The sequence below is a fragment of the Columba livia genome, chromosome 24 (assembly GCF_036013475.1).
Source record: "Columba livia isolate bColLiv1 breed racing homer chromosome 24, bColLiv1.pat.W.v2, whole genome shotgun sequence".
NCBI lineage: Eukaryota > Metazoa > Chordata > Aves > Columbiformes > Columbidae > Columba > Columba livia.
This window is the reverse complement of record NC_088625.1, coordinates 5,693,321-5,720,526: the sequence shown is the minus strand read 5'-3', so window position 1 is coordinate 5,720,526 and position 27,206 is coordinate 5,693,321. Positions and strand designations below refer to the sequence as shown.

At 52.0% G+C, this 27,206-nt stretch overlaps 2 protein-coding genes and 1 long non-coding RNA gene across 9 annotated transcripts; 1 reads left to right on the top strand and 2 right to left on the bottom strand.

Annotated features, from left to right (window-relative positions):
• Positions 1-975: 975 nt before the first annotated feature.
• On the top strand, positions 976-11,790 carry LOC110363760 (uncharacterized). 2 transcript variants are annotated; one of them, XR_010467948.1, is made up of 6 exons: positions 976-1,966; positions 2,096-2,165; positions 4,804-4,987; positions 5,715-5,814; positions 7,739-9,904; positions 11,657-11,790. It is a non-coding gene; the product is annotated as an uncharacterized LOC110363760 (long non-coding RNA). The 2 variants fall into 2 exon arrangements; XR_010467949.1 differs by lacking the exon at positions 11,657-11,790 and having other exon boundaries at positions 979-1,966; positions 8,465-8,550.
• Positions 8,447-15,994, bottom strand: CHEK1 (checkpoint kinase 1). Of its 2 annotated transcripts, XM_065040575.1 has the most exons (12): positions 15,821-15,994; positions 14,420-14,643; positions 14,269-14,333; positions 14,111-14,180; positions 13,839-14,027; positions 12,812-12,916; positions 12,645-12,740; positions 12,465-12,573; positions 11,362-11,539; positions 9,973-10,104; positions 9,782-9,883; positions 8,447-8,647 (listed from the first exon to the last, which is right to left on the bottom strand). In XM_065040575.1, the coding sequence occupies exons 1-12, from the start codon at positions 15,883-15,885 to the stop codon at positions 8,552-8,554; spliced, it is 1,431 nt and encodes a 476-aa protein (XP_064896647.1). In that variant the 5' UTR covers positions 15,886-15,994; the 3' UTR covers positions 8,447-8,551. The 2 variants fall into 2 exon arrangements, with proteins under 2 accessions (XP_064896647.1, XP_064896648.1); XM_065040576.1 differs by lacking the exon at positions 12,645-12,740.
• Positions 15,995-16,334: 340 nt separating this feature from the next.
• On the bottom strand, positions 16,335-27,084 carry STT3A (STT3 oligosaccharyltransferase complex catalytic subunit A). 5 transcript variants are annotated; one of them, XM_065040573.1, is made up of 20 exons: positions 26,817-26,848; positions 25,864-25,967; positions 25,469-25,541; positions 24,188-24,314; positions 23,968-24,028; positions 23,185-23,306; positions 22,949-23,094; positions 22,614-22,704; positions 22,223-22,329; positions 21,878-22,042; positions 19,856-20,036; positions 19,617-19,772; positions 19,397-19,488; positions 18,804-18,959; positions 18,536-18,724; positions 18,242-18,358; positions 18,067-18,169; positions 16,928-17,116; positions 16,737-16,852; positions 16,335-16,645 (listed from the first exon to the last, which is right to left on the bottom strand). In XM_065040573.1, exons 4-20 carry the CDS (start codon positions 24,273-24,275, stop codon positions 16,607-16,609), a joined length of 2,118 nt encoding a protein of 705 aa, XP_064896645.1. In that variant the 5' UTR covers positions 24,276-24,314; positions 25,469-25,541; positions 25,864-25,967; positions 26,817-26,848; the 3' UTR covers positions 16,335-16,606. The 5 variants fall into 5 exon arrangements, with proteins under 5 accessions (XP_064896645.1, XP_064896646.1, XP_064896642.1 ...); XM_065040574.1 differs by lacking the exons at positions 25,864-25,967; positions 26,817-26,848 and adding an exon at positions 26,948-27,084; XM_065040570.1 differs by lacking the exon at positions 25,864-25,967 and having other exon boundaries at positions 26,840-27,075.
• Between the last annotated feature and the right edge of the window lie 122 nt (positions 27,085-27,206).

Sequence of the window (27,206 nt, the reverse complement as noted above, 5' to 3'; positions counted from 1 at the left end):
CGCTCGCAGCGTAATTTAATATTAACATTTTTGTCAAATTAACCCTAATCTGAGGGATTAAAAGCGGGGGAGTGGGGCGTCGTGCGCCCAAAGCCTTCTGAAAGGCCCCAAATATGCCCAAAATGCGTTGTTTTTTCCTTAAAATTGCAATATTTTGGTTGAATTCACACATGTCATGGCTGAGCAGGAAAGAGATTTATCCTGAGGAGGTGTTTGCGTGGAAAAGTTTCAACAACACGTGGAGCAGGCCAGAAACACAGAAATGCTTAAAAATAAAAGAGAATTAGGCTTTTTAAAATTTACTAAAAGAAAAAGAACACCCTTGGGACTGATTTTCTTGCTTTTTGGGCAAACCCATGAGACTAATGGGCTGCGCTACCCGGTGTTTGCCAGCCCTGATTTTACCCTCTGGGATGTTTCCTGAGGGATGTCACTGTTTCCACACGTGTCAAAGCAAAAGAAATAAGAAAAATTAAGACTAGGAAAGTCCTCGGCAGATTAAAAATCCCTTTTAATCTGAAGAAAACGCCCCAAAACTGAAAGGGAAGGGGTTTGGTCAGCTGGTGAGTTAAATATCTTGTTTTGTGGCGGCCGCCCAGCTCGAGCGTCGCTCTCAGTGGATACGCGAGGTGGCCAAGCCTGTATTTTGGGGTAAAAACAATCAAAATCAAGACTATAATGACAGTTCTTTGCAGAGCACGGATGCTGCCAAATCGCGTTTCCACCCTGTACAATTTTCTGGTTGTTTTTGTTGTTTTTTTCCCCTCCAAATTTGCATGAGAAAACCCTCTCGGGGAGGGGAATTGCTGCTTAATTAGAGAGCAACAATCACTTTAATTAGCATGTCTCCATGCTCCCCGCTATTTTGCATAGATTCAAATGAGATGCTCATTAGGGAGCGGGCGCCTGGACAAGCTTCGCCCTTTAGCCGCGCGCTGACCCCATTAACCTCGGCCTAGCTAAACAACACTGGGGGTTTGGCCAGGCCTGGCCTTGCTAGGCTTCTGCCTTCTCCTGAGGTCGGGCTTTGCGATGGCAGGTTTTCCTCCTTGCAATGTTTCCTTCCTCGCAATCTTTCCTCCTTGGGAGGTTTTGCCTCTTGCAAGCTTTTCCTTCTTCGCAAAGTTTCCTTCCTTGCAACGTTTTTAATCCTTACAACATTTTTCCTACTTACAACATTTTTCCTCCTTACAACTTTTTTCCTTCTTGCAACATTTTTCCTCCTTGCAAAGTTTCCATCCTTGCACAGTTTATTCTCCTCACAAGATTTCCCTCCTTGCAAAGTTTCCTAATTGCAAGGTTTTCCTTCTTCAAGGTTTTTCCTCCATGCAAGGATTTTCTTCCTTGCAAAGTTTTCCTTCTCTCAGGACTTTTCCTCCTTGCAAGGTTTTCCTTCCTTGGAAGATTTTCCTTCCTTGCAAGTTTTTCTTCCTTCAGGGTTTTCCTCCTTGCAAAGTTTCCCTCCTTGCAAGGTTTTTCCTCCTTCAAGGTTTTTCCTTCCTTGTAAGCTTTTCCTCCTTCAGGATTTTCCTCCTCGCAATATTTTTCCTCCATGCAAAGCTTTTTCCTCAGCTTTCTCACAACTTTTCCCTCCTTTTGCTTTCCCTCTCACTGCTGAGATTTAGGAGCAAACATTGTGGGGGGGGACACCCCCAAAAGCCACCATCCCTCCTCGAGGACCCTTCCCTCTCCTTTGTTCCTCCACACCACCGTGTTTCGCAGCAAGGCTCATTTTTAATTTTCTTTTTTTTTTCTCTATTTAATTCTCCTGCCCCATAATCCCATCGCCTTGTCACGCTTCCCCGGGAAGCGAAGCCGCTCCGAACAAAGCCCCCAGCGCATCCCGCGCTCCCCGAGGGGGTTTGTGCAGCTGCGCCCGGGAGCGTGACCGATCGGGAATGAGCCTTCGGATGCCGCTGGGACAGGGAGCTTTTCATCCGCCCGTGGGAGCCGGCACCAGTTTGGGGTGAGTCCAGTGGGACCCCACTGTGGTTTGGGGAGGGGGAAGGTGGTGGGTACAAAACTTGGGGTGGGGGATTCTCCCCATCACCGTGGAGCATCCACCAGGTACCTTGTCCTGCTCTGTTCCCAGCAGGTATCTCATCCTGGTCCCCATCACCCCAGAAGGTTCCTCGCCATGGTCCCAGTCACCTCATGATCAGCAGGTACCTCGTCCCAGTTACCATTTTCCTGTCCCCAGTAGGTACCTCGTTCAGGTCCCATCGCTGCATCCCTATCCCCATCAGGTGCTTTTCCCAGCCGTCATCACCTTGTCCCCATCCTCATCACCCCATCTGGGTCCCCATTACCTTGTTCCCATCCCCAGCAGGTACCTCGTCCTGGTTCCCGTCACCCTGTCCCCAACAGCTATCTTGTCCAGGTCCCATCACCCCATCCCAGTCCCCATCACCTTGTTCCCATGCCCAGCAGGTTCCTCGTCCCAGTTACCGTTGTTCTGTCCCCAGCAGGTACCTCGTCCTGGTCCCCATCACCCTGTCCCCAACAGGTACTTTGTCCAAGTCCAATCACCCCGTCCCTGTCCCCATCAAGTGCTTTGTCCTAGTCCCCATCATCTTGTCCCCATCACCACATCCCAGTCCACATCTGGTACCTCGTCCCAGTCCCCATCACCTCGTCCCCACCCCTAGCAGGTACCTCGTCCCAGTTACCCTTGTTCTGTCCCCAACAGGTACCTCTTCCTGGTCTCATCACCCCATCCCTGTCCCCATCAGGTGCTTTGTCCCAGTCCCCATCACCATGTCCCCATCCCTAGCAGCTACCTCATCCCAGTCCCCAGTGGGGACCTCACCCTGGTCCCCGTCATCCTGTTCTGTCCCCAGCAGACACCTCATGTCCCCATCCCACTCCCCCATTGCCCATCAACACCCAAGGTTCTCTGGGGAGGGAATGTTTCTGGGGTCCCTGCTGGGAAGGAGACAACAGGTACCTGATGTCCCCCTACCCTTGATGGTCGTGGTGGCATTGGGTGACATCAGCTCCCGAGCATACTCTGCAGTGCAGCAGACACTTGTGTGAGCGGGGAAACTGAGGCACGGAGGAGGAACCAGGAGCTGGTGGCAAGTCATACAGGGGCAAAGGCTGGAGGGTTGTTGGGCTGGAGCACACGTGTCACCTGGGAAGAGAAAATGAAGATGGAGATGATGAGAAGAGAGAAGAAAAGACAATAGAAGGAGAGGAAAAGAGGAGGAGAAGGACGGGGAGAGGAAGATGAGAAGGAGGAGGAAGACAAAGAGAAGGACACGGAGGAGAAGAACAGGAGGGGCGGGAGAAGAAGGAGGAAGAGAGAGAGGAGGAGGAGGAGAGGAGGAAGAGAAGAAAAAGGAGAGAAGGAGGAGGAGAAGAATAAAGAGAGGAGGAGGAGGAAGAGAAGAGCTCTTGGTTCCAGAGAAGGCTTATCTCCCCGTGAATTTTGCCAACCCATCACCTCAGTGCTTGGACAGGGTTTTTTTGTTAGTTTATTTTTCCCCTGGTGAAAAGTGCCTTTTTTGACCCAAACACACGTTTTCATAAAGAAGGTTTATTTTGGCTGAAAGCCTCTTTTTTAAAAAAAAAATCCTTATTAAAAAAAAAAAAAAAAGAGCATGGCTGGTGGGAAGGGTCATTTCTGTAAAAGGGTTTTTTTCTTGACAAAAAAACATCGATTTTGGCTTGTTTTCATCAGCAATAGCTCAGCGAGAGGCTTTGGGAGTGAATCATTCCCAAAAATCCCCTGTCCCGTGCCGTGCCTGGTCCTGCCCGGCTTCATCATCTCCCCCTGCAGCAAACGCCCAGCGACGACAACAGCAGAAAAATAGAATTATTAGGAAATACTCTTCTTGTTTCTTCATTTTTTTTTTACATTGGGGGCAACTCCAAAAGGAGCTGGCACCTGCTGGAGGTGGGACAGAGCTCAGTGGACCCCCATGATAGGTTCTGGGGGTGACAAGATGTCTTCATGGTCCTCAAACCAAGGTCGTAGGTTCCTCGTTTCCATCCGTATCTCTGAAGGACCTCAAATTGATGTTGTAGGTTCCTTGTTTCTATCCGTATCTCTAAAGGACCTCAGATCAATGTTGTAGGTTCCTCGTTTCCATCCGTATCTCTAAAGGACCTCAAACCGATGTCGTGTGTTTCCTCGTTTCCATCCGTAACTCCTGAAGATCTCAAACCAACATTGTAGGCTCCTCGTTTCCATCCCTATCTCTCAAGGACCTCAAACTGACGTTGTAGGTTCCTTGTTTCCATCCGTACCTCCTGAGGGACTTCAAACCAATGTTGTCGGTTCCTCATTTCCATCTCTACCTCCTGAAGGAGGTGGGAGAACCGGAGCCGGGCGGAGGGGCCGGAGCCCCTTCCAAATTGACACCATCTGGGCCCAGTAAATGGGTCTTTCATGCTGGGCCAGTTGCCATAGGAGCAAACACGCAGGAAATATCCCAGATAACTGGAATCGCGGCAAAAACAGATGTTTTGGATAAAAACCCAGCAGAAAATCGCCCCGTTTAACCCCTCTGAGGTTTTACCTATGCAAGTTTAACCCCTTTCCGTGCACACACAGGGTGGGGAAACTGAGGCACATCAGCCCCTCATCACCCAGCGGAGGGGAAGCCGAGGGGTTTATTGCTACAAGGTGCAATTGCTGGTGGATCCTCAGTATCGTCTCCTCCTCCCCGGAGCTGCTTATCAAGACGGATGTCTGGATGCAAGGCCGCGCGCTCGCTCTGCGAGCATTTCGCTTTGATTTGCCAAGGAATTTGCTTTGCTTTTCCTTTTTTTTTCCCTTTTTTTTCTTTCTTTCTGCAGCCTCGGCCGAACCTTATCGCATCTGGTGAGCAGCGGGCCCCCGGCGCTCCCCCTGGCCGCCCTCCAAGCGCTGAACACGAAGCCACCAGCCGAGCTGCCGCAGCGCCTCACAGGGCCCAACAAACCCACGGGCCCTGGGGAAGGGGAAACTGAGGCACGGAAGGACTGAAGAGCTGCTGCGGGTGTGAGTGGCTCCTGCAAGGTGGCTTTGTGCATCGCCGTGCGTTGCGAGCGTCCCCGCGTGTTGTAAGAGTCCTTGTGTGCTGCAAAATTCCCTGTGTGCTGCAAACATCCTCATGTGTTGCAAACATCCTCCTGTGCTGCAAACATCCCTATGTGCTGCAAATGTCCCTGTGAGCTGCAAACATCCCTGTGAGATGCAAATATCCCTGCGCTCTGCAAACATCCCTGTGTGCTGCAAACATCCCTGCACTGCAAACATCCCTGTGCTTTGCAAACATCCCTGTGCTTTGCAACAATCCCTGTGCTTTGCAAACATCCCTGTGCGTTGCAAACATCCCTATGCGTTGCAAAAATCCTTGCGTGCCGCAAACATCCCTGTGAGCTGCAAAAGTCTTTGCATGTAGCAGAACCCCTCACGATTACAAACATCCCTGTGTACTGCATACACCTTCACTCCCTGCAAACAAAGCCTGAGTTAGGGCACCCATGGGTGCTGGGCCTAATTTTGGAGAGCAGGATGTCTGCAGAGGAAGCATCGCGCCCATTGGGTGCAGGCAGGACAAGAATGAGGGAATTTAGGACCAAAACCACGGGGTGATAATGCCCGGGAGACACTCTGGCCGACCTGGGATTTCTCCCGGTGCCGTGGTGTAAATACCGCTGACGGGAGGAATGTGCGAGCGCAGAGGAGAAATCCCTTGCTCTTTAACTTTTTCATTCCTTTGCAGTGCATCTCCCTGGCCAACAAGCGCTGGAAAATCCATGACAGCTTCACTGGGCCCGTGACAAGGCACCGAAACAGCTTCTCAGCCCTCAAAGCAAAGCATGGTAGATACTATTAATTTAATTTTTCCCCATTTTTTTGCTACGTTTTCCAGCAGGATACAGTCCTCGCACCCCAGTCCCTTTGCCCAGGGGTGCTGAGCCCAACGAGACGATCCTCAGTCAAGGAGGGAGAAAAAAAGTGAGCTAAAACTCTCCAGGATGACACAAAATGATGCATTTTCTGTTGTCAGCCCCCTCCCTTTCCCCCTCTCCCCAGCCCCAAAATCCCAGCGGAGGCCAAACAACGCTCAAAAGCTGCTTAGAGGTTCAATTCCCCTCTCCCAGGGGGGTATTTTTTCCCCTTTTCGGGCTAATTTTGCTTTTCCCCCCCAATACTCAGCTTGCTCCGCACCTGCGGGTTGCGAAGCAGCAGGATTTTGGGTTTTTTGTGGGGGTGCTTTGTTTTTTTTAAGGAATTTGGGGCTTTTTTTGAGGACATTTTCAGTATTTTGGGGTCTGCTCTGGGCCGGCAAGAGCAGCATTTTCTCCCCACCCTGCCCAAGAATGTTTCTGCCGATATTAAACCCGACCCGGAGGCATTTGGAAGGAGCCGACTTCCTCGCCAAAAAAATGACCTCAGCCTCATGCTTTTTTTTACCTTTTTAAAGCATTTTTCTCCTTCTCTTGCCTGCCGGGCGAGAGGCACCGCTGGGGCCTCCGGAGCCGCCATGCCAAACCCCCCCAATTTTGAGGGATATTCCAGTTTTAACAGGCAAATTCCAAGTTTTGACCTGCAAGCCAGTATCCAAGGACCAAACCTGCTGCAAAAATCCACCTCTGGGCACTCAACTCGTGTCCCCAATGGAATAAAAAGGGGGGGAAAAGCCCGAATAAAAGTACGACAGTGCCCGTGATGTTTTCTGGAAGGGCTTTTTTGCAGGAGTTTCCTTCACAGACTCCTCTGCATTTTTGCTTTTATTAACGTGGCGGCTTTCCCGACTGTTTCGCGAGAGCTAAAAGTGTCTCCTGAACCAAAACTCCGGCCCCTCCTCAGTGGGAAACGACGAGGAGAAAGGAGGGAGACGCTAATTTAGAAGGGGAAACGCAGGATTTGGGGCTTTGCGGGTGGAATTGCTCCCGCTTTGGGGTTTTCTGATTAATATTTGCTGTCCTGGAGCCACCAAACTGATGGCGACAGTTCAGAAAATATTCCTGCAAGATGCAAGGCCTGGCCCCAAAAGGCTGATTTTAGTAGGAAAATGCTGATTTTGCCCTTAAAAAAACAGATGGCGAAACGTATCTGTCATTTTTCTCTGCTCAAAGTGACGCTATAAGCTCAGCCCAAGGTTCTTAATTGCAATTAAAATCATTTCAAGGCCAGGTTGTCCTGCATATCCAGCCCATATCTGCAGCCTAAGTCCTGTACCTGCGGCCTAAAAGCTGCCCCTTCGGCCTATGTCCTGCCACTGTGGCCTAAATCCTGCCTCTGCGGCCTAAAACTTCCCTCTCACATCCCTCCTGCAGCCTAAATCCTGCCCCTGAACCCCAAATCTTGCTCCTGAACCCCAAATCTGCATCTTCCACATCCTAAAGCCTCCATCCCAAACCCACACCCTAAGCCCGTCCCACACCTTCCAGCCCGAATCCCGCAGCCGGGACACGGCCAGAACAACCCGCACCGCGAATTTGTGACAAGGGAGGGGGGGAAAAAGCCTCCCCCGGTTGTCGATGTTGGTTTAAGGCATTTTCCACGCCGGTGCCTCTCTGAGAGCCCCTTGTCCCCAGCGGGGCTGCACAGCGGCCGCTTTTTACCTGCAGAGATTTTTATATAAGCCTTTTATCCCCCCAAAATTCCCCCAAAAGCAGAAAATAATCCTCCTCCCCCCAAAAACAAATTACATCCAGCCTCACGCCCCCCAAAAAACATTAATTCCCAAAGCGTTTTCTATTCCAAAAGCTTTTCTAATTTTTTTTTTTTTACCCTTAGAAATATAAATTCCTGGGGGGAGTGAACCAGAAAACCCGTATTCAGCTTAATTATCCCCCCCGGCCGCAATCTGTGATCTCCGGGACAATTAAAAAGCTGCTTAATCCCGCTTGAAAAGCAAACAAGGTCAGAGGCGGCGTCTTCCTGCTTCCCCCTCGCCCGCTGCCGGGGTCTCGCTCGATATAAATATGCAATTAAAAAATCGCCGCTAATTGCTGCACCGGAGGGGGGTTCCCACCATCAAAAAAAAACACAAGCTGTGGAAAGGGATATTAAAAGGGGAAAACAGGTAAAAAGAGAGTTTTTTACCCCAATAATTAAACTCTGGTGCAGGTTTAGGGAGAAATTGCGAAGATGTCTCAATATTCGCATCTCTGGGGTGGGTTTTTTTTGGGGGATGCTCTTTTTTGGGGGGGAAGGGGTTAATCCCCGGCTCTCCTCTCTCGCTCCAGTGCTAACAACCCCTGGCAGCTCCTGGCTCGTTAGCCCGTTGGAAAAGCAATTAAGAGAGGTTGGAAAATGAGGGCGACAAGGCGGGAAGCCGGGAGGGGGCTCAGCCCCCAAATCCTGGGGGGTGTAAGAGGTTTCAAGCCACACATCTCAGCAGAGATGTCGGAGCGGGAGTTCAGCTGGCTGAGCAATGCTGCGCCATCAGTAGGCTTCAGAGTGAACACCATCAGTAGGTTTCAGAGTGAACAACAACAAATATAGTTTTATTCCCCCCAGGGTTTTATTGAACCTTTAAAATCTGAAGCGTGCAGTTGGTCGCCTTTGCAGCAGAGGAGGAGGAGGACGAGGAGGAAGGTGTGGGGCTCAGGTGGGGGGCAGCCAGAGCTTCTGGGTGCTGACGATGTCGCTGAGCTTGCCCTTGATCTTCAGGAAATGGCGCTTGAACTCCAGCCCGTCGCCCTGTGCAGGGGGAGGGGGCGATGTGCCCTGTGCCTGCTGGCCTTGCACCGCTTTGCACGCACCTTACACGGGCTTGTAACCACCCCGCACCGCCACGCACCCCCTTGCACCACCTTCCATTCTTGCATCCACATTGCACACACCTTGCATGGTCTTGTAACCACCTTACACTCTTGCACCCACTTTGCACAGTCTTGTAACCACCTTGCACCACCTTGGACCACTTTGCAACCACCTTGCACGGCCTTGTAATCACCTTGCACCCCCTTGAACTCTTGTACCTGCTTTGTACCACCTTGCACTCTTGCACCCCCTTGCACTGTCTTGCAATTACTTTGCACAGTCTTTTAACCACCCTTGCACCACCTTGCATCACTTTGTACCCCCTTACACTGTTTTGTAACCCCTGTGCACCCCTTTGCACACACCTTTCACCCCCCTGCAAACTCTGCACTACCTTGCACACACTTTGCAGTCCCTTGCACATACTTTGCACACACTTTGCACCACCTTGTACATACCTTGCACTGCTTTGTACCACTTTGCACAACCTTGCACCCCCTTGCACAGTTTCCACCGGCTTGTACCACCTTACATCAACCTTGCAACGAACTTGCACACACTTTGCACTGCCATGCACCCCCTTACAAACTCCTTGCACACACTTTGCACAATCTTACACTACCCTGCACCCACTGTGCACTGCCTTGCAAACACCTTGCACCCCCTTGCACATACTTTACACACACTTTGCACCGCTTCACACCACCTTGTACATACCTTGCACTGCTTTGTACCACTTTGCACAACCTTGCACCCCCTTGTACCACCTTACATCAACCTTGCAAACAACTTGCACATACTTTGCACTGCCATGCTCCCCCTTGCACACACTTTACACCCCCTTGCAACCACCTTGAACCGACCTTGTAACCACTGTGCACGCACTTTGCACCAACCTTGCATCATTTTGCACAGCCTTGCAGCCCCTTGCACGGTCTTGAAACCACTGCGCACCACTTGGCACCCACCTTGCACCCCCTTGCAGACACTTTGCACACTCTTGTAACCACTTTGCAACCACCTACACCCAGCTTGCACCACTTTGCACACCCTTGCACGCCCTCCGCTCACCTTGGAGAGGCGGAAATCCAGCAGGACCCTGCTCTCCATCTCCACCAGGTTCACCTTGAAGATCAGCTTGTTGTTCCTCCGGTCCGTGGTCGACACAGTGACCTGCACGTCGCACCAAACCAGGTAAACACCCCAAAATTATCCACAGACACCCCAACACGGGGAGAATTACCCCCAAATTTTGCTCCTACCTGGTTGGCGCAGCTTTTCTTCCAGCCGTACCCCATCTTCTCACAAACCTCCTGCAGGGCACGGTACGAACCGTCGGCGTCCAGTTTGGTGAAGAAACGCGTCATCCTCTTCACCAGCCGCTGCCACGGGCTCTGCCACCCCAAAACACCCCCAAAAAGTTACAAACCCACCCAAAATTACAACCCCCGGCTTTGCAAAATCCCAGATTGAAGAGAAAATCTTGCAAAGCTGCACCCCCTGATGGCAAACGCTGCGAGTTGCAGCGCTCGGCTTGCAAATTTGCATTCGAAATATCGCAAAGTTGCACCCCAAATGCTTTAAATACCGCAAAGGCGTGTTCCAAATATTGCAACATCGCTCCTTAATATTATAAATACGGCGAAGTTGCTTTTAAAGATCATAAATATTGCAAATTTGCTGCTTAATCTTACATATATATTTATATATATAATGCAAATTGCATTATTATTATATATTATAAATAGTGTGAAGTTCGGTCCCGATATTGCAAAACTGCACCCAAATCCCGCAGAGTCGCACCCGCACTTTGCAAATCCTGCAAGTTTGCACCCAAACCTCAGGAAGTTGGGTCCTGACGCTGAAAATATCACAAAGTTACACCCCAAATACTACAAAGTTGCACCCAGAGATGATAAATGTTGCAAAGGTATATCCTCAATGTTGCAAAGTTGCACCTTGGTATTATAAGCGCTGCAAAGCTGCACCCTAAACTTCACAAAGCTGCACCCTAAATGCTGCAAACTTGCACCCGGAGATGATAAATATTGCAAAGCTGCATCCCTGATATTGTGAAGTTGCTCCCTAATATTAAACATCCTGCAAAGCTGCACCCCAAATATCGCAAATTGCTCCCCAAATATCGCAAAGTTGCATCCTGAGATGGCAAACCCTGCAAAGTTGCACCCTGGTTTTAGAAGCGCTGCAAAGCTGTGCCCTAAACTTTGCTAAGTTGCGTCTTGATACTAAAAGTCCTGCAAAGCTGCACCCCAAATATTGCAAAGCTGCATTTCGAGATTGCCAAACCCTGCAGAGCTGCACCCCCGATATTGCAAAGTTGCTCCCTAATATTATACATCCTGAAAAGCTGCACCCCAAATATTGCAAATTGCACCCCAAATATTGCCAAGTTGTGTTCAGACATGCTGAACCCTGCAAAGCTGCATCCCCAATATTGCAAAGTTCCTCCTTAATATTACACATCCTGCAAAGCTGCATCCCAAATATTGAGAAGTTGCACCCCAGATATTGCAAATTGCTCCCCAAAGCTGCACCCCAGACATTGCAAAGCTGCCTCCCCAATACTGCAAATTTGAATCTTGATATTATGAACCCTGCAAAGCTGCACCCCAAATTCCCGCGAGCTGCACCTGTGAGGAGCCGGGGGTGCCGAGCAGCTGGCTGTTGAGCAGCATGTGCTCGGGGCAGGCGGGCTGCGAGAAGCTGATCCCCTGCACCAGCTTGTCGATGGCGGCGGCTCCGCTGTCCCACGGCGTCCCGCCCGTGCCGGGCTCCGGCTGCGACGTGGAGTAGCCGGCGCGGTCCTCACTGAGGTGGAGGGGACGTCAAGGGACATGGGAGAGGGGACGGGGATGGGGGATGTTGTGGGGTGGTGAAAATGTGGGGGTGTGCGTGGGTTCTACAGACTAAGCGGTGAAAACACAGAGCAGCGCAGTGTGCAAAGGATTGCAGCGTGCACAGGACCGCAACGGGCCCAGAAAGAACCGCAACGGGCCCAGAAAGAACCGCAACGGGCCCAGAAAGAACCGCAAAGGATTGCAGCGTGCAAAGGATTAGAATGTGCAAATCTTTGCAACAGACAAAGGATTGCAAAGGGTAAAGAACTGCAACATGCAAGAGCCTTTGATGCGCAAAGAACTGCAACGCCCTGCAGGGTGCAAAGCTCCGTAACCTGCAAAGAACTGCGAAGTGCAAAGAACTGCAGAGCGCAAACTGCAAAGCACAAAAACCGCGAAGTGCAACAGCCTTCATCATGCAAAGAACTGCAAAGTGCAAAGTCCTACGGGGTGTAAAGCTCTGCAACATGCAGGAAACTGCAGGAAAACTGCAGGAAAACTGCAGGAAAACTGCAGGAAACTGCAGGAAACTGCAGGAAACTGCAGGAAACTGCAGGAAACTGCAGGAAACTGCAGGAAACTGCAGGAAACTGCAGGAAACTGCAGGAAACTGCAGGAAACTGCAGGAAACTGCAGGAAACTGCAGGAAACTGCAGGAAACTGCAGAAAAACTGCAGAAAAACTGCAGAAAAACTGCAGAAAAACTGCAGAAAAACTGCAGAAAACCTGCAGAGTGCAACAGCCTTCATTATGCAAAGAACTGCAAAGTGCAAAGCCTTGTGTCGTGCACAGCCCTGCAATGTGCAAAGAACTGCAACGTGCAAAGCCCCGCACGATGCAGAGCCGCAGGAACGCGCACGAGCCTCAGCAAGCAAAGGGACGTGGTGGCCGCTCACCCCAGCGCGCTCTTCACCGGCGACAAGTCCGTGTCGGAGCGGACGTGCTTGGAGAAGCCACTGGGAGAGTCGCCTACGCCGCCTGAGGACCCGCGGGGCCGCTTGACGCCTGCAAGAGGACAAATCACCGTGTCACCCCCAAATTTCGGGGGCAGGCGGCGCTTTCCCCGGCGTCCTTACCCTTTTTGAGCGGGCGGCTGAACCAGCGGTCCTTCTTGATGTCGGGGATGGTGATCCGCGCCGCTGGGCTCTCCGTCAGGATCTTGTGCAGCAGTGCTGGGGACACGGGGGGGACACACGGTGACGATCGGGGGGGACGTCGCGCGGCGCCGACGCCGGGTGCTTACCTAGAGGCGCCGAGTGGATTTTCTTCCAGGGCGGGAGGTAAGTCTTGCGCTCCTTCCAGTCGCTGTACTCCTGGCAGCTGTCGCTGGGCTGGTCCCAGGGCAGCTCTGCCCGGGGAGGGGGAACAAAGCGCCATTTGAAAACGGGCAAAGCGCAAAGGCGGGTGTTGCAACGCACAAAGATATTGCAACGTGCAAAAGATATTGCAGCACGCAAAAGTATCGCAATGTGCAAATACCCCACAGCACGCCAGTCTTGCAATGTGCAAAAGATATTGCAATGTGCACAAGTCTTGCAGCATGCAAAAGTATTGCAATGTGCAAGTGCCCCACAGTGTGCAAGTCCTGCAATGTGCAAAAGATATTGCAACATGCAAAAGTCTTGCAGCATGCAAAAGTTGTGCAATGTGCAAATGCCTTGCAACGTGCAAAAGATATTGCAGCATGCAAAAGATACTGCAGCATGCAAAAGATACTGCAGCATGCAAAAGATACTGCAGCATGCAAAAGATACTGCAGCATGCAAAACTCCCACAGCGTGCAAAAGTCTTGCAATGGGCAAAGCCCCGTGGTGTGCAAACGCTCTGCAAGGTGCGAGTGCCCCTTGGCGTGCAAAAGTATTGCAAGGTGCAAGTCTTGTAGTGTGCAAATGTCTTGAAATGTGCCGATGCCCCATGGCGTGCAAAAGTCTTGCCAGGTGCAGAAGCCCTGCAGCGTGCAAACGCACTGCAGCGTGCAAAACTCTTGCAAGGGGCAAGTCTTGCATTGTGCAGAAGCCCTGTGGTGTGCAAAGCCCTACAGCGTGTAAAAGTCTTGCAGCGTGCAAAAGCCTTGCAGCATGCAAAAGTCTTCCAACATGCACTAATCCTGCAACGTGCACAAGCCCTGCAGCGTGCAAACACACTGCAGTGCGCAAAAGTCTTGCAACGTGCAACATTTCTGCAAGGTGCAAAGCCCCGGGGCGCTTTTCCTTGAGCTCCTTGCGCATCCCCCCCAGTACGCGCTCTATAGGTCGTGCTATAGGCCCCACCTCCGGCCAGCATGGCGGTGAGCACCACGCCGCACGCCCAGACATCCACGGGCTCGGCGCGGAACTCGTGGCGCCGCAGCAGCTCGGGGGCCACGTAGGGCAGCGTCCCGCACATCTTGTTGAGCAGCCGCTCCCGCCCGTTGTGCTTGAACACAGTGGCCAGGCCGAAATCCGAGATCTTCAGGTTGTCTGAGCCGCGAAACTCCAATTAAAAACCCAAATTGAGATTAAAAATTAAATGGGGAGCGGGGAGAGAGGTGGTGTCCGCCCACCTCGCTCGTCCAGCAGCAGGTTCTCGGGTTTGAGGTCGCGGTGGGTGATGCCGATGCCGTGCAGATAAACCTGCCGAGGAAGAGGAGGGTTGGACCGGCGTAGGAACCGGCGTCACAGAATTTTAGGGAATGGAAGGGATCCCGAAAGATCATCTCACCACCCCGGCGATGAGCTGCTGGAAGAACCGCTGCGCTTCCGGCTCCGGCATCCCGACGTCCGGCTCTGCGCCGGGGGGATAAATAGATCAAAACCCCACTTTTAACCATTTACACGTTAAGTTTCGGTATGAATTGATTGGTGGCGGGTACCGATGCGGTCGAAGAGCTCCCCGCCGCTGCAGTACTCCAGGAACAGGTACTGGGTGGCGCCTTCGCGCCGGTGCCCGTAGAACTTGACGACGTTGTCGTGGTTGAGCATCTTGTTGATGCAAATCTCCTTCTTGACGTTCTCGGGGCAGTCGGCCGCGCGCTTCATGTCCACGATCTTCACGGCCACGGCCTCGCCCGTGCGGCGGTTCAGCGCCAGTTGGACCCTGCGGACACCCAAACGCCGTGGGGGCCACCGGGTGGGCGAGTGGTGGCCTCATAAGGGGCAAATGGTGGCCAAGTGCAGGGCAAGCAATGGGCAAACACGGGGCGTGCGGTGGGTAAACTGCACCGCATAAGGGGCATGTGATGGGCAAGCAGTGGGCAAACAGTGGCCACATAAGTGGCAAACAGCAGCCAGAACAAGACATGCAAGGGGCAAGCAGTGGCCAAATGCAGGGCACCAAGTGGCCACATAATAGGCATGCAAAATAGTGGTCACACAGCAGACACATAAGGGGCAAATAGTGGCCAAACGCAGGGCAAGCAATGGGCAAACAGTGGCCAGATGAGGGCCAAGCAATGGCCAAGCAGCAGGGAAACAGTGGCCACATAAGTGGCAAACAGCGGCCAAAGACAAGACATGCAATGGGCAAGCAATGGCCAAACACAGGGCACCAAGTGGCCACATAACATGCATGCAAAATAGTGGCCACATAGCAGACACACAAGGGGCAAAGAGTGGCCAAACGCAGGACAAGCAGTGACCAGATATGAGCAAGCAATGGTAAAATAGTAGCCACACAGCAGGTGCATAAGGGGCAAGCAGTGGGCAAGCAGTAGCCAAACACAGGGCAAGCAATGGGCAAACAGTGGCCACATAAGGGGCAAGCAATAGTCAAGCAGTGGCCACACAGCAGGCACATCAGTGGCCAGACCGTGGGCAAACAGTGAGCACATAAAGGGCACATAGTGGCCAAGTAGCGGGCAAACAGTGCCCAGACAAGGGGCACACAGTGGGCAAGCAGCAGGCAAACAGTGACCTTATAAGGGATAAACAGTGGCCAAACACAAGGCAAGCAATAGGCAAACAGTAGCCAAACATGGGGCACACAGCGGCCAAGCAGTAGCCACATAAGGGGCAAACAGTGGCCACATAAAGGATAAACAGTGGCCAAGCACAGGACATGCAATGGGCAACCAGTGGCCAGATAAGGGCCAACAACAGCCAAGCAGTGGTCCAACAACGGGCATTTAAGGGGCAAGCAACAGCCAAGCAAACAGTGGCCAAACGCGGGGCACACAGTGACCAAGCAGTGGGCAAGTAGTAGCCACATAAGGGGCAGACGATGGGCAAGCAGTGGACACCCCAATGTCCCCCCAGCCGGGTCCCGCCGCACTCACTCCCCGTAGGCGCCTTCTCCGAGCGTCTGCACCAGGTCCCAATCCTCCACGAACGGCACGGCCATCCCCGGCCCCGCTCCGGCCTCCGGTACCGGCACCGCCGCCGCTCCCGCCGCGCTGCCGTTTCCCGCCGGCGCCACAATCCACGCCCTGCGCGCGCAGCGCGACGCGCCACGCCTCCCCCCGGCCACGCCCCCAGCCTCTGAGTCCCACCGGCCCGACCACGCCCCCAGCCCCTGAGTCCCACCGCCCTGACCACGCCCGCAGTCACTCTGGCCACGCCCCTAGCCCCTGAGTCCCGCAGCCTTGACCACGCCCCCAGCTCCCGAGTCCCGCAGCCCTGACCACGCCCCCAGTCACCCTGGCCACGCCCCCTCCTAACCCCATTCACTCCATTACTTCACCAAACCGATTAAAAACCCGTAAAACTCCTCCCGAAATCCCTCCTCCCAAAACCACGCGAGATGAAAAAAACACCCTCAGAATTTGGGTAAAAAAACCCACCGAAGTCACCTTTCTTTTAAACTTGTTATTATTATTTGTGATTCCCCGTGAATCGACTTCTCCCCCGGGTCAAAGCCGTAATTTGGGATTTGGCGGCTGCTCTGTGTATAAAAATCATCCCCCCGGCAGGGCCGGGCGGCTGCCGGCGCTTACAAACGGTACAAAACAAAACCAAATTAAAATAAAACAAACCCCTTGAAAAGAAATCCAAAAATCACCAAAAACCATCCCCAAACCCCCCCGATTTCTGCTTCACAAGCCGAGGCTGTGGCAGCGGCTCCTCTACGTCCTCGACAAACCGCGGTTGTCCAAATCCTTCACCTACGGGGCGAAAAAACACACCGAGTTAGGTGGAAAATGAACATTTTTTCCCCAAACCTGCGGGTTTTTGGGCTCGTTTTGGCGCCGTTACCTTGTATATCCGCACCAGCCAGTGCTCGGTGGTGTACGCCTCCTCCAGCACGTCCAGCTCAAAGTCCTTGTTGCCGATTTCGGCGTTGCGCACGCGGTCGTAGCCCGGCGGCCGCTCTGCGGGAAGGCAGAGGTGTCGGGGTGGCCCCAAAAATTGGTGTCACCCCTGTGGAGGTGGCCCCGGGGACTTACTGGCCTCGGTGTAGACCTGGCCGAAGCGGTAGTAGCACATCTTGTACATGAGGCAGTTGAGCAGCACCGGGGAGCCCTCGCGGTCGACGCGGAACTCGCCCGTGGGGGTGTAGTAGTCGTGCTCCTTGATGTGGCGGCCGGTGTCGGTGCTGCCGCCGATGCGAACCATCCACAGGAACTTGTTGATGTCTGGGGGGGACAGAGAGAGGGGTGGCATTGAGTTGGGGTCAAGAGCAAAGACTGAGTTGAGCTGGGGTCAAAGAACGAGGAGTTGAGGCCAAAGAGCAAAGACTGAGTTGAGTTGGGAGCAAAGAATGAGGAGCTGTGTTGAGTTTGGGATAAAGAGTTGAGTTGGAGGCAAAGAGTTGAGCTGCGAAAAAAGAACGAGGAGTTGAGTCGAGAGCAAAGAGTTGAGTAGAGAGCAAAGACTGAGTTGAGCTGGGAGGAAAGAATGAGGAGTTGAGCCAAGTTGGAGGCAAAGAGTTGAGTTGGGGGCAAAGAACGAGGAGCTGGGAAGAAAGAGTGAGGAGTTGCAGGCAAAGACCTGATCAAGTTGAGTTGAGTCACAGCAAAGAGTTGAGTTGGGGGAAAGAGTGAGGAGTTGAGGGTAAAGAACAAAGAGTTGAGTTTAGGGCAAAGAGCGAGTAGTTATATTGAGTGTAAAGAGCAGAGTTGAGTAGGGAGCAAAGAGGAGCTGCAGACAAAAAGCAAAGAGTCGTTAGGGGCAAAGAGCTGAGTTGAGAGTAAAGAACAAGTAGTGGAGTTGAGGGCTAAGAGCGAGTAGTTGTGTTGGGAGCAAAGAGTTGAATTGGGAGCAAGGAATGAGGAGTTGATTTGAGGGCAAAGAGTGAGTAGTTGAGGGCAATGAGCAAAGAGTTGAGTTGGGACAAAGAATGAGGAGTTGATTTGAGGGCAAAGAGTAGGTGGGTTGAATTGGGGGGGGCAAAGAGTTGAGTTGGGGACAAAAAGTTGAGGGTGAAGAGCAACTAGGTGAGTTGGGGCCAAAGTGCGAGTAGCTGAGTTGTTGGCGCCAAAGTGTTGAGTTGGGGCCAGCAAGTAAAGCAGGAGCAGCTCCAACCAGGAGCCCCCTGGTCCCACCTCCACACCCATCTCACCGGTACCCCCGGCTGGTCCCTTACCGTCCGAGGAGTAACCGGTGAGGCCGCCGAAGATGACCAGCACGTAGCTGACGTCCAGCTCCCTCATGATCTCGTAGGCCTTCTCCTCCGTCGATGCCATGGCCTGGAGCGGACAAGGCATCACCGGCACGTCCTGGAGCCACCAGGAAGTCCCGGCGGTTGCGGTGAGACCTACCTGCCCAACACGGGAGATGTGGGTGTTGTTCCAGGTGTTGTTGTCCACCAGGATGGTGCGGTTGGCCATGGCGGTGATCTGGTAGCCGTAGTCCCACCACGACATCACCTTGGCGTCCTGCGCCCAACCCAACATCAACCGAGATGCCAGCGATGCAATGTTGGGTCCCCATCACCCAACCCAATGTGAACTGAGACGTGGACGATGCAACGTTGGGTCCCCACCGCCCAACATCAACCAAGACGCCGACGATGTGACATTGGGTCCCCACTGCCCAAACTCCACCCCCGGTACCTCTGGCGTGTTGTGGCGCAGCCAATAATAAGCTTCTCTGAAGTCGTCGAAGATGATCCGGCTGCCGTCACCGCCGCGGGCGGAAAGCACGATGGAAGGGGACGAGTAGGCCTCGCTGGTCACCCACGTGGAGTGGAAGGTGTAGGTGATGAGGAAGAACGCCATCACCAAGATCATCCCGCTGGCCACCTGGGCGAGCAAACCGGCGTCAACGCCGGCGGGAAGAGGCCACCGACCTCCCGCCCTGTCCCCTTGTCCCCAAACTCACCTCGTTTTTGATGGGGTAGGTGGAATCTTGTTGCTTTTTGCTCTTCTTGTCCGGGCGGCTGATGTCCAGGTTCTTCATGTAGGTGGACAAGACTTGGGAGACGCCGATGCCGGAGAGGATGCACATCACCGGGGCCAGCACCAGCATCAGCCGCACCTGCGGGCAACGGATGGACCCTCAGAGAAGAAATTTGGGCGAAAATCGTCGAGAAACGGGATAATTCAATCCCAAACTCAACCTGGAGATGGACCCATCACCACCACCGCGGATGTTCTCCAAAGACCTCAACGTTGGCCCAGGTGAGGAACCAACCACGATTTTACGCTTCAAGGTGGAAAAAAGCATCAGGAGATGCCTCCACACCCAGAAACCACCCAAAGCGTGAACAAAAACGGGTCGTTTCATCAAAAAAACACCAAAACCATTGAGTTTTGGATCATCCTGTTCCCTCGCCACGCAAAGAGGCCCAAAAAAATTGATCTTTGGGAAGAAACAGCCCACCACAAATTCAACCAGCTCAAGGTTGAAGCCTCATTGATTCCGAAAACATAAAAAGGGATTAAATCGGCTTTTATAAGAGCGTTTGGCCTCACCATCACGGCCGAGAAGTACATGCTGGTGACGCCGTACATGATGATGAAGATCCGGGCGTCCGAGAGGTTGCTGAAGCAGTAGTAGAGTCCCACTGCGATGGGGAGAGAGAAACGGGTCAAATCCGCCTCAAAACCGCGTTTTCCGAAAGGAAAAACAGGCGGTAGATCAATTAAAACCAGCAGCGTGGTTTAATAAACGGGATTTTGGCGCCGGGCTCACCGGGGAACATGAAGACGAGAAGCTGGAGGTCGAAATAATAAGAGGACCAGGTGGTGGGTTGGTGCTCGGAGACGGAGGCGATGATGGGGATGTTGTTCTTGGCGTAGGAAGGATCCAGGAGGGAGTAGAAACGCCCCGTCCACGGTGAGATTTTCCCTAAAAAAGAGCAATAAAAGGGCAATAAAGGGGGATTAAGATGTATAAGCGTTGTGGGTTTTTCTAGAAGAACAGGAGGTTACCGGTCAGCATGAGGACGGTGCCGAGGGACAGGAGGAGGAAGCCGACGAGGGAGATGACGCTGCGGAAAAGGATCTCGAACTGCTGGGGGTTGAGTTTGCTGCGCAAATAGTCGACGAACGCGTGGATCTGGCAAAGGCCGAAGACGCCGAGAGCCGCCATGTGCTCCGAGGACAGGACGGGCTGCGGGGAGACAGCGGCGCTTCGTTAGCGAATTAACGGCTTCTCGGCAAAATTTTGGCGGAAAGCAGCGATGTTTTGAGGTTATGAGGGGCTCGGTGTCTCCAGAAGGGAGATTTGCCAAAAAATCAGCGCTCATTTGCCGCTGTTCGCAACAAATCAGCGTTAAGCTATCTGGCAAAATTCCCGGCAAATCAGCGCTAAATTATCTGCCAAAATTAGCGACAAATCTGTGTTAAACTCGCTGATGGTTGTGACAAATCGGCATTAAATTTGACAAAATTCACGATAAACAGGCATTAAATTATGTGTCAAAATTCGTGACAAATCTACACGAAATTATCTACAAATATTTGCGACAAATCAGCCTGAAATTTCCTGATGTTTGTGTCAAATCAGTGTTAAATTGGCCAAAATTTGCGACAAACAGGCACTAAATTATTTGTCAAAATTCACAAGAAATTGGCACTGAATTATTTGCTAGAATTTGCAACAAACCAGCACTAAATTATTTGCCAAAATTCATGACAAATCGGCGCTAAACTTGCCAACGTTTGTGACAAATCACATTGAATCTGCCAGAATTCACGACAAATTGGCATTAAATTTGCTGACACTCGTGACAAATCAGCACTGAATTATTTGCCAAAAATGGTGAACAATCGGTATTAAACTCGCTGATATTTGTGACAAATCAACGGTAAATTTGCCAAAATTCGCAACAAACAGGCACTAAATTATGTGTCAAAATTCACGACAAATCAGCGCTAAATTATTTGTGACAAATCAGCTGGAAATTTGCTGATGTCTGTGACAAATCAGTGTTAAATTCGACAAAATGCACAACAAATTGGTGTTAAATTTGCTGAGGCTCATGACAAATTGGCACTGAATTATTGGCCCAAATCTGCGACAAATTGGCACTGAATTATTGGCCCAAATCTGCGACAAATCACTCCTGAATTGGCCCAAATCTGCGACAAATCGGCCCTGGATTATTTGCCAAAATTTGCGGCAAATCGGCCCTGAATTTGCCAAAATTTGCGACAAATCAGCCCTGAATTTGCCAAAATTTGCGACAAATCAGCCCTGAATTTGCCAAAATTTGCGACAAATCACTCCTGAATTTGCCAAAATTTGCGACAAATCACTCCTGAATTTGCCAAAATTTGCGACAAATCACTCCTGAATTTGCCAAAATTTGCGACAAATCACTCCTGAATTTGCCAAAATTTGCGACAAATCACTCCTGAATTTGCCAAAATTTGCGACAAATCGGCCCTGAATTATTTGCGGCAGATTTGCGACAAATCGGCCCTGAATTATTTGCCAAAATTTGCGACAAATCGGCCCTGAATTTGCCAAAATTTGCGACACATCGGCCCTGAATTATTTGCCAAAATTTGCGACACATCGGCCCTGAATTATTTGCCAAAATTTGCGACAAATCGGCCCTGGATTATTTGCCAAAATTTGCGACAAATCGGCCCTGAATTTGCCAAAATTTGCGACAAATCGGCCCTGAATTTGCCAAAATTTGCGACAAATCGGCCCTGAATTATTTGCCAAAATTTGCGACAAATCGGCCCTGAATTATTTGCCAAAATTTGCGACAAATCGGCCCTGAATTTGCCAAATTTTGCAACAAATTGGCCCTGAATTTGCCAAAATTTGCGACAAATTGGCCCTGAATTTGCCAAAATTTGCGACAAATCACTCTTAAATTTCCCCAAATCCACGACAAATCAGCGCTAAACTTCAACAGCGTTGAAACCAGGCACAGAGTGGCCTTTTGTTTTTGCTAAAACCCATAAAATGATGGTTTTTGGGCCTCTCCCGCGCACCTGGAAGCCGACGAAGGAGATCTGCATGGACAGGATGGTGCCCAGGCAGTAGACGGTGCAATAGGCCACGTAGATGCGGTGGGAGAAGCGGCCGGTCAGCATCAGCACCAGCACGTGCAGCGGGATCAGGTTGATCAGAAACACGTAACCACCCCACGAGGAAACCTGAAAAACACCCCCAAAATGTCATTAGATTATATTATTAATAAAACCATGCACAAAATTTCTATGTAGAAATGAAGAAAAACGCATCTAATTCCAATGTGACGCCATCACAGACACGGAAAAGGCACAAAGTGCGTTTTTGGAGCCAGAAATACCCCGGAATCACAACAAAAAACTCACCATGTAGAAATAAGCCAGAGCGCACATGGCGGCCCAATAGATAGAACCGGTTTTAACGGCTTTGATCCACATGTAGTAGGTGAGGAGCATGCAGAATATCGCGATACCTGGGCGGGAGGAGACAGAAAGGTCTTAAAACCCTGAAGTGACGATAAAATAGATCAAATAAAATTAAAAATAGATATATAACCACTCTTGTTGCTGCGTCAGAAGACGGGACGGCGCTTTGCGTAAAGAATTCATATCGAGATATGGGGTTAATATCTGGTTTTGGGGTTAAAACACGCATTTTTGGCGTTTGTGAGTCTGTGAAATGGTGATTTCTGTCGCACCCGGTGGCGATTTTACCCCATTTTCCAATTTTCCCCCATTTCCGGCGCCGCAAACTCACCTTCGTTATCGTAGGAGCCGGCGACGGATCGCGAGATGTACCCGGGCACCACGGCGATCATGGCGGCGGCCAGGAGGCCCGCGCCCGCGTCCTGGGGCAAAAAACAGCCAAAACGGGCAAAAATAATCACTTTTTAGCATTTTTGTTAGCATACACCTCAAAGGAATAAAAATTTGAGCGTTTAAATGAGACTTTAAGCAAGATTTTGAGCCTGGGTTTAGCTTGGCGTGGCGGTCACCGCTGATAAAATTGATTGAGGCAAAATTTCTGCGATTAGAGGTAAAATTGTCAAGATTTGCCTCGATTTAGCCAAAATCTGCGTAATTCGCTCCGACCTTGAGCTCTTTGGTGAGGTGGTAGGTGACGACGGTGGTGAAGGAGGAGAAGAGCGGAGCCAGGAAGACGCAGACGTTGCGGATGTCGATGGTGACGTGGAAGAAGTGCAGGACGTGGTAAATGGCGGCCGAGGTGATCATCAGCCCTGCGGGGGCCAAACGAGCCTTGTTAGCACCATAATTAACATCTCAAAATCTCATTAAGGCCCTCCCAGCCCGGTGATCTCCCCGCTCACCGGGATAAATCGTCCCGCCGATAATCCTGCCCAGCGGGTACCACGCGCGGTCGTCGAACCAATTGTGGAACTTATAAAAACCTTCCTCGGCCAGAAAGCGGGTGGTGCGGTAATTAAAATATCTGTTAACGGAGATAAAACACCCGAATGTCCGCGTCAACACCGAGAAATATCGAAATTTGGGGTCTAAAAGAGTCAAAATGAGCTGCAGAGGATGAAAAATGCCCTCTGAATCCTTCCTGCTCGGTGGGGAAGTTAAGTCGAGCTTAAGGTCCTGTTAAGTCGAGCTTAAGGTCCTGTTAAGTCGGGCTTAAGGTCCTGTTAAGTCGGGCTTAAGGTCCTGTTAAGTCGGGCTTAAGGTCCTGTTAAGTCGGGCTTAAGGTCCTGTTAAGTCGAGCTTAAGGTCCTGTTAAGTCGAGCTTAAGGTCCTGTTAAGTCGAGCTTAAGGTCCTGTTAAGTCGAGCTTAAGGTCCTGTTAAGTCGAGCTTAAGGTCCTGTTAAGTCGAGCTTAAGGTCCTGTTAAGTCGAGCTTAAGGTCCTGTTAAGTCGAGCTTGAGGTCCTGTTAAGTCGAGCTTGAGGTCCTGTTAAGTCGAGCTTGAGGTCCTGTTAAGTCGAGCTTGAGGTCCTGTTAAGTCGAGCTTGAGGTCCTGTTAAGTCGAGCTTGAGGTCCTGTTAAGTCGAGCTTAAGGTCCTGTTAAGTCGGGCTTAGCAAACACTGCCCAAAAAGGAAAAAACCCATCAGGTTCTCCCCAAAAATAAGAGGCAAATAAAACGAGACTTACGGGTCAAACTCATGGATGACACTTTCGAATCTTAAGACGGAAAAAAGCCTCGTGGAGAAAGCTGCAAATATAAGGCGGAGTTTTGTTAAATTTATCATGTGTTTTGGCCGATTAAAACCGGTTTTGTCCCCAAACGCTCGTGGGGAAGATGAAGAAAAACGTGTTTTTCGAGAAAACGGATGCGGAAGGAATAAAATACGACAAATGAGAAGGGACTCACAGAGCACGGCTGCCATGGACAGGATGAGCAGCTTGAGCAGCGTGTCTTGCTTCTCATAGGACAGGCGGAGAAACCCTAATTTCGTCATTTTTACACCAAAAATGGAGATTTGAGGACACTCGGAGACCTGAAAAGGCACAGGGAGGGTGAGCAGAGAGCAAACCCCACAACACCTCTAAATCACAGAATCCCAGAATGTCAGGGGTTGGAGGGCCCTGGAAAGCTCACCCAGTGCAATCCCCCCATGGAGCAGGAACACCCAGATGAGGTTACACAGGAAGGTGTCCAGGCGGGTTGGAATGTCTGCACAGAAGGAGACTCCACAACCCCCTGGGCAGCCTGGGCCAGGCTCTGCCACCCTCACCCCAACAAGTTGCTTCTCCTCTTTCACTGGAACCTCCTGTGTTCCAGTTTGCACCCATTGCCCCTTGTCCTGTCACTGGTTGTCACCACAAGAGCCTGGCTCCATCCTCCTGACACTCCCCCTTTCCATCTTGATCCCCAGGAATGAGTCCCCCCTCAGTCTCCTCTTGTCCAGCTCCAGAGCCCCAGCTCCCTCAGCCTTTCCTCACACGGGAGATGCTCCACTCCCTCCAGCATCTTGGTGGCTGCGCTGGACTCTCTCCAGCAGTTCCCTGTCCTGCTGGAACTGAGGGGCCACAGCTGGACACAAGATTCCAGGTGTGGTCTCCCCAGGGCAGAGCAGAGGGGCAGGAGAACCTCTCAGACCTACTGACCACCCCCTTCTAACCCACCCCAGGTACCATTGGCTTCCTGGCCACAAGGGCCCAGTGCTGGCTCATGGTCACCCTGCTGTCCCCAGGACCCCCAGGTCCCTTTCCCCTACGCTGCTCTCTAATAGGTCATTCCCCAACTTACACTGAACCTGGGGCTGTTCCTGCCCAGACACAAGACTCTACACTTGCCCTTGTTCTATTTCATTAAATGTTTTCCCACCCAGCTCTCCAGCCTGTCCAGGTCTCTGATGGCAGCACAGCTTCCAGTGTCACCACTCCTCCCAGCTTGGTGTCATCAGCAAACTTGCTGACAGTCACTCTGTTCCCTCGTCCAGATCACTGATGAATATATTGAATAACACCGGCCCCAGCACTGCCCCTGAGGCACTGCACTGGGTACAGGCCTCAACTGGACTCTGCCCATTGACCACGACTCTCTGGCTTCTTCCCTTCAGCCACTTCACGTATTTAACATAAAACCTTCAATGCGTGATCTCTGCCGGATGCTTTTGCTAATCCGCATCTCCCGTTCCCAAATCCTCACCTGATCCCTCGCTGAATGTTTTCTTTATCTTAGACTCCAGAACTTCTCCGGGGCAGAGGATGTGCCTGATTTTCTGCATGAAAAACCAAGAAACCAAGCGTAAGCTTTTACCAAAACTCACAGATTATATCGCTGGTTTGTTTGGGGTTTAAGCGATGCACAAAATAAACCAGAAGGGCAAAAAGCTGGTGCCGTTTTCTCAAACACGAGAGGTCTGAATGGCTTCAAATTATCAATATTGTTTAATTCGACCTCCCTGGGTGGAGGAAGAACCAGGAAAATCTGTAAACGAGACACCAAGGAGGTGAAACTGTAGCCACAGAATGATGAATTTCTCCTTCTGAAAACACTCTGGTTTAAAATATTTAATTAGCTGATTAATTAGGAAAAAACACCTCGTGGTCAATCCTCAGTTTGTGTCTCTGACACTGGGGAGATTGAAAAATGAAACACAAACTGGGTTCTTCTGCAACAGGGACGGGATTTTGATGGGCACGAGCTAATTAACACAGGAATAACCCCGTGGGTAATTATTCCCTGGAGATAACGAGCAGTGGGGGATAACGAGGATGCAGGTGGCTCCTGTGCCCACCCCGCAGACCCTGACCCCAAACCTGGGCACCCCAAAACACCCTGACCCCAAACCTAGGTACCCCACAACCCTCTCACCCCAGACCTGAGCACCCCACAGCCCCTCAGCCACAGACCTGGCACCCCAAAACCCCTCACCCACAAGTCCCAGGCATCCCATAACGCCACAGCTCCTCACCCCAAACCTGGGCACCCCAAACCCCCACAGAGCCTCAGTGACAGACCTTAGAACCCCAAAACCCCCTCACTCCAAACCTGGGTACCCCATAGAGCCTCAGCCACACAGCTGGGCATCCCGTAACCCACAGAACCTCAGACACACACCTGGGCACCCCAAAGCCTCTTCACCTGAAACCTGGGCACCCCGTAACCCCACAGTCCCTCACCCCAAACCCCATGTCCCTACAGACCTGAGCACCCCAAAACCCCACAGCCCCAGACCTGGGAACCCCCAAACGCCATAATCCCACCCCACAAGTGCCAGGCACCCCATAACCCCACCGCTCTTCACCCCAACCCGGGGCACTCCAAAGCCCCACAGCCCCTCAGTGATCTTAGAACCTCAAAACCCCCTCATCACAAGCCTGGGCCCCCCATAACCCCACAGCCCCCTCACCTCACAAGCCCCAGTCACCCCATAGCCCCACAGTCCCTCACACCCCAGGCCTGGACACCCCACAACCCCTCACACCGCACAGCCCCAGACACCCTATAGCCCCTCAGCCCCCCACCCCGGACCGGACACCCGACACCCCACATCTCCGGGCCCTCAGGCCTCACCCGGGCGCCGCGCTCGGCCCCGCCGCCATCCGCCCCACGCAGCCGCCCTTTCCCTGCCCGCTTGCCATTGGCCGCCGGCGACGCCACTCCAAATCTCTTAGCGCTCACTGGCTGTAACGCCGGGAACTCAGCCCAAGCTGGCAGCGCACGGCGCTTTCCTATTGGCGGAGCGGTGGGCGGGCGGGACCGGCGGAGAGCGAGCCGTAACGTGTCCGTTCCCGCTTGCGGGGGGTGTGGCGACGCGGATCACGTGGGCGGATGCAGAAGCGGGAGGTTCACGCCACGTGGGTGGTGCCACGTGGGCGGGGCCGGGGGGGGGATCCCTCGTCCCCAAACCCGGTGACAGCGATCGCGACCCCGCCCGGGG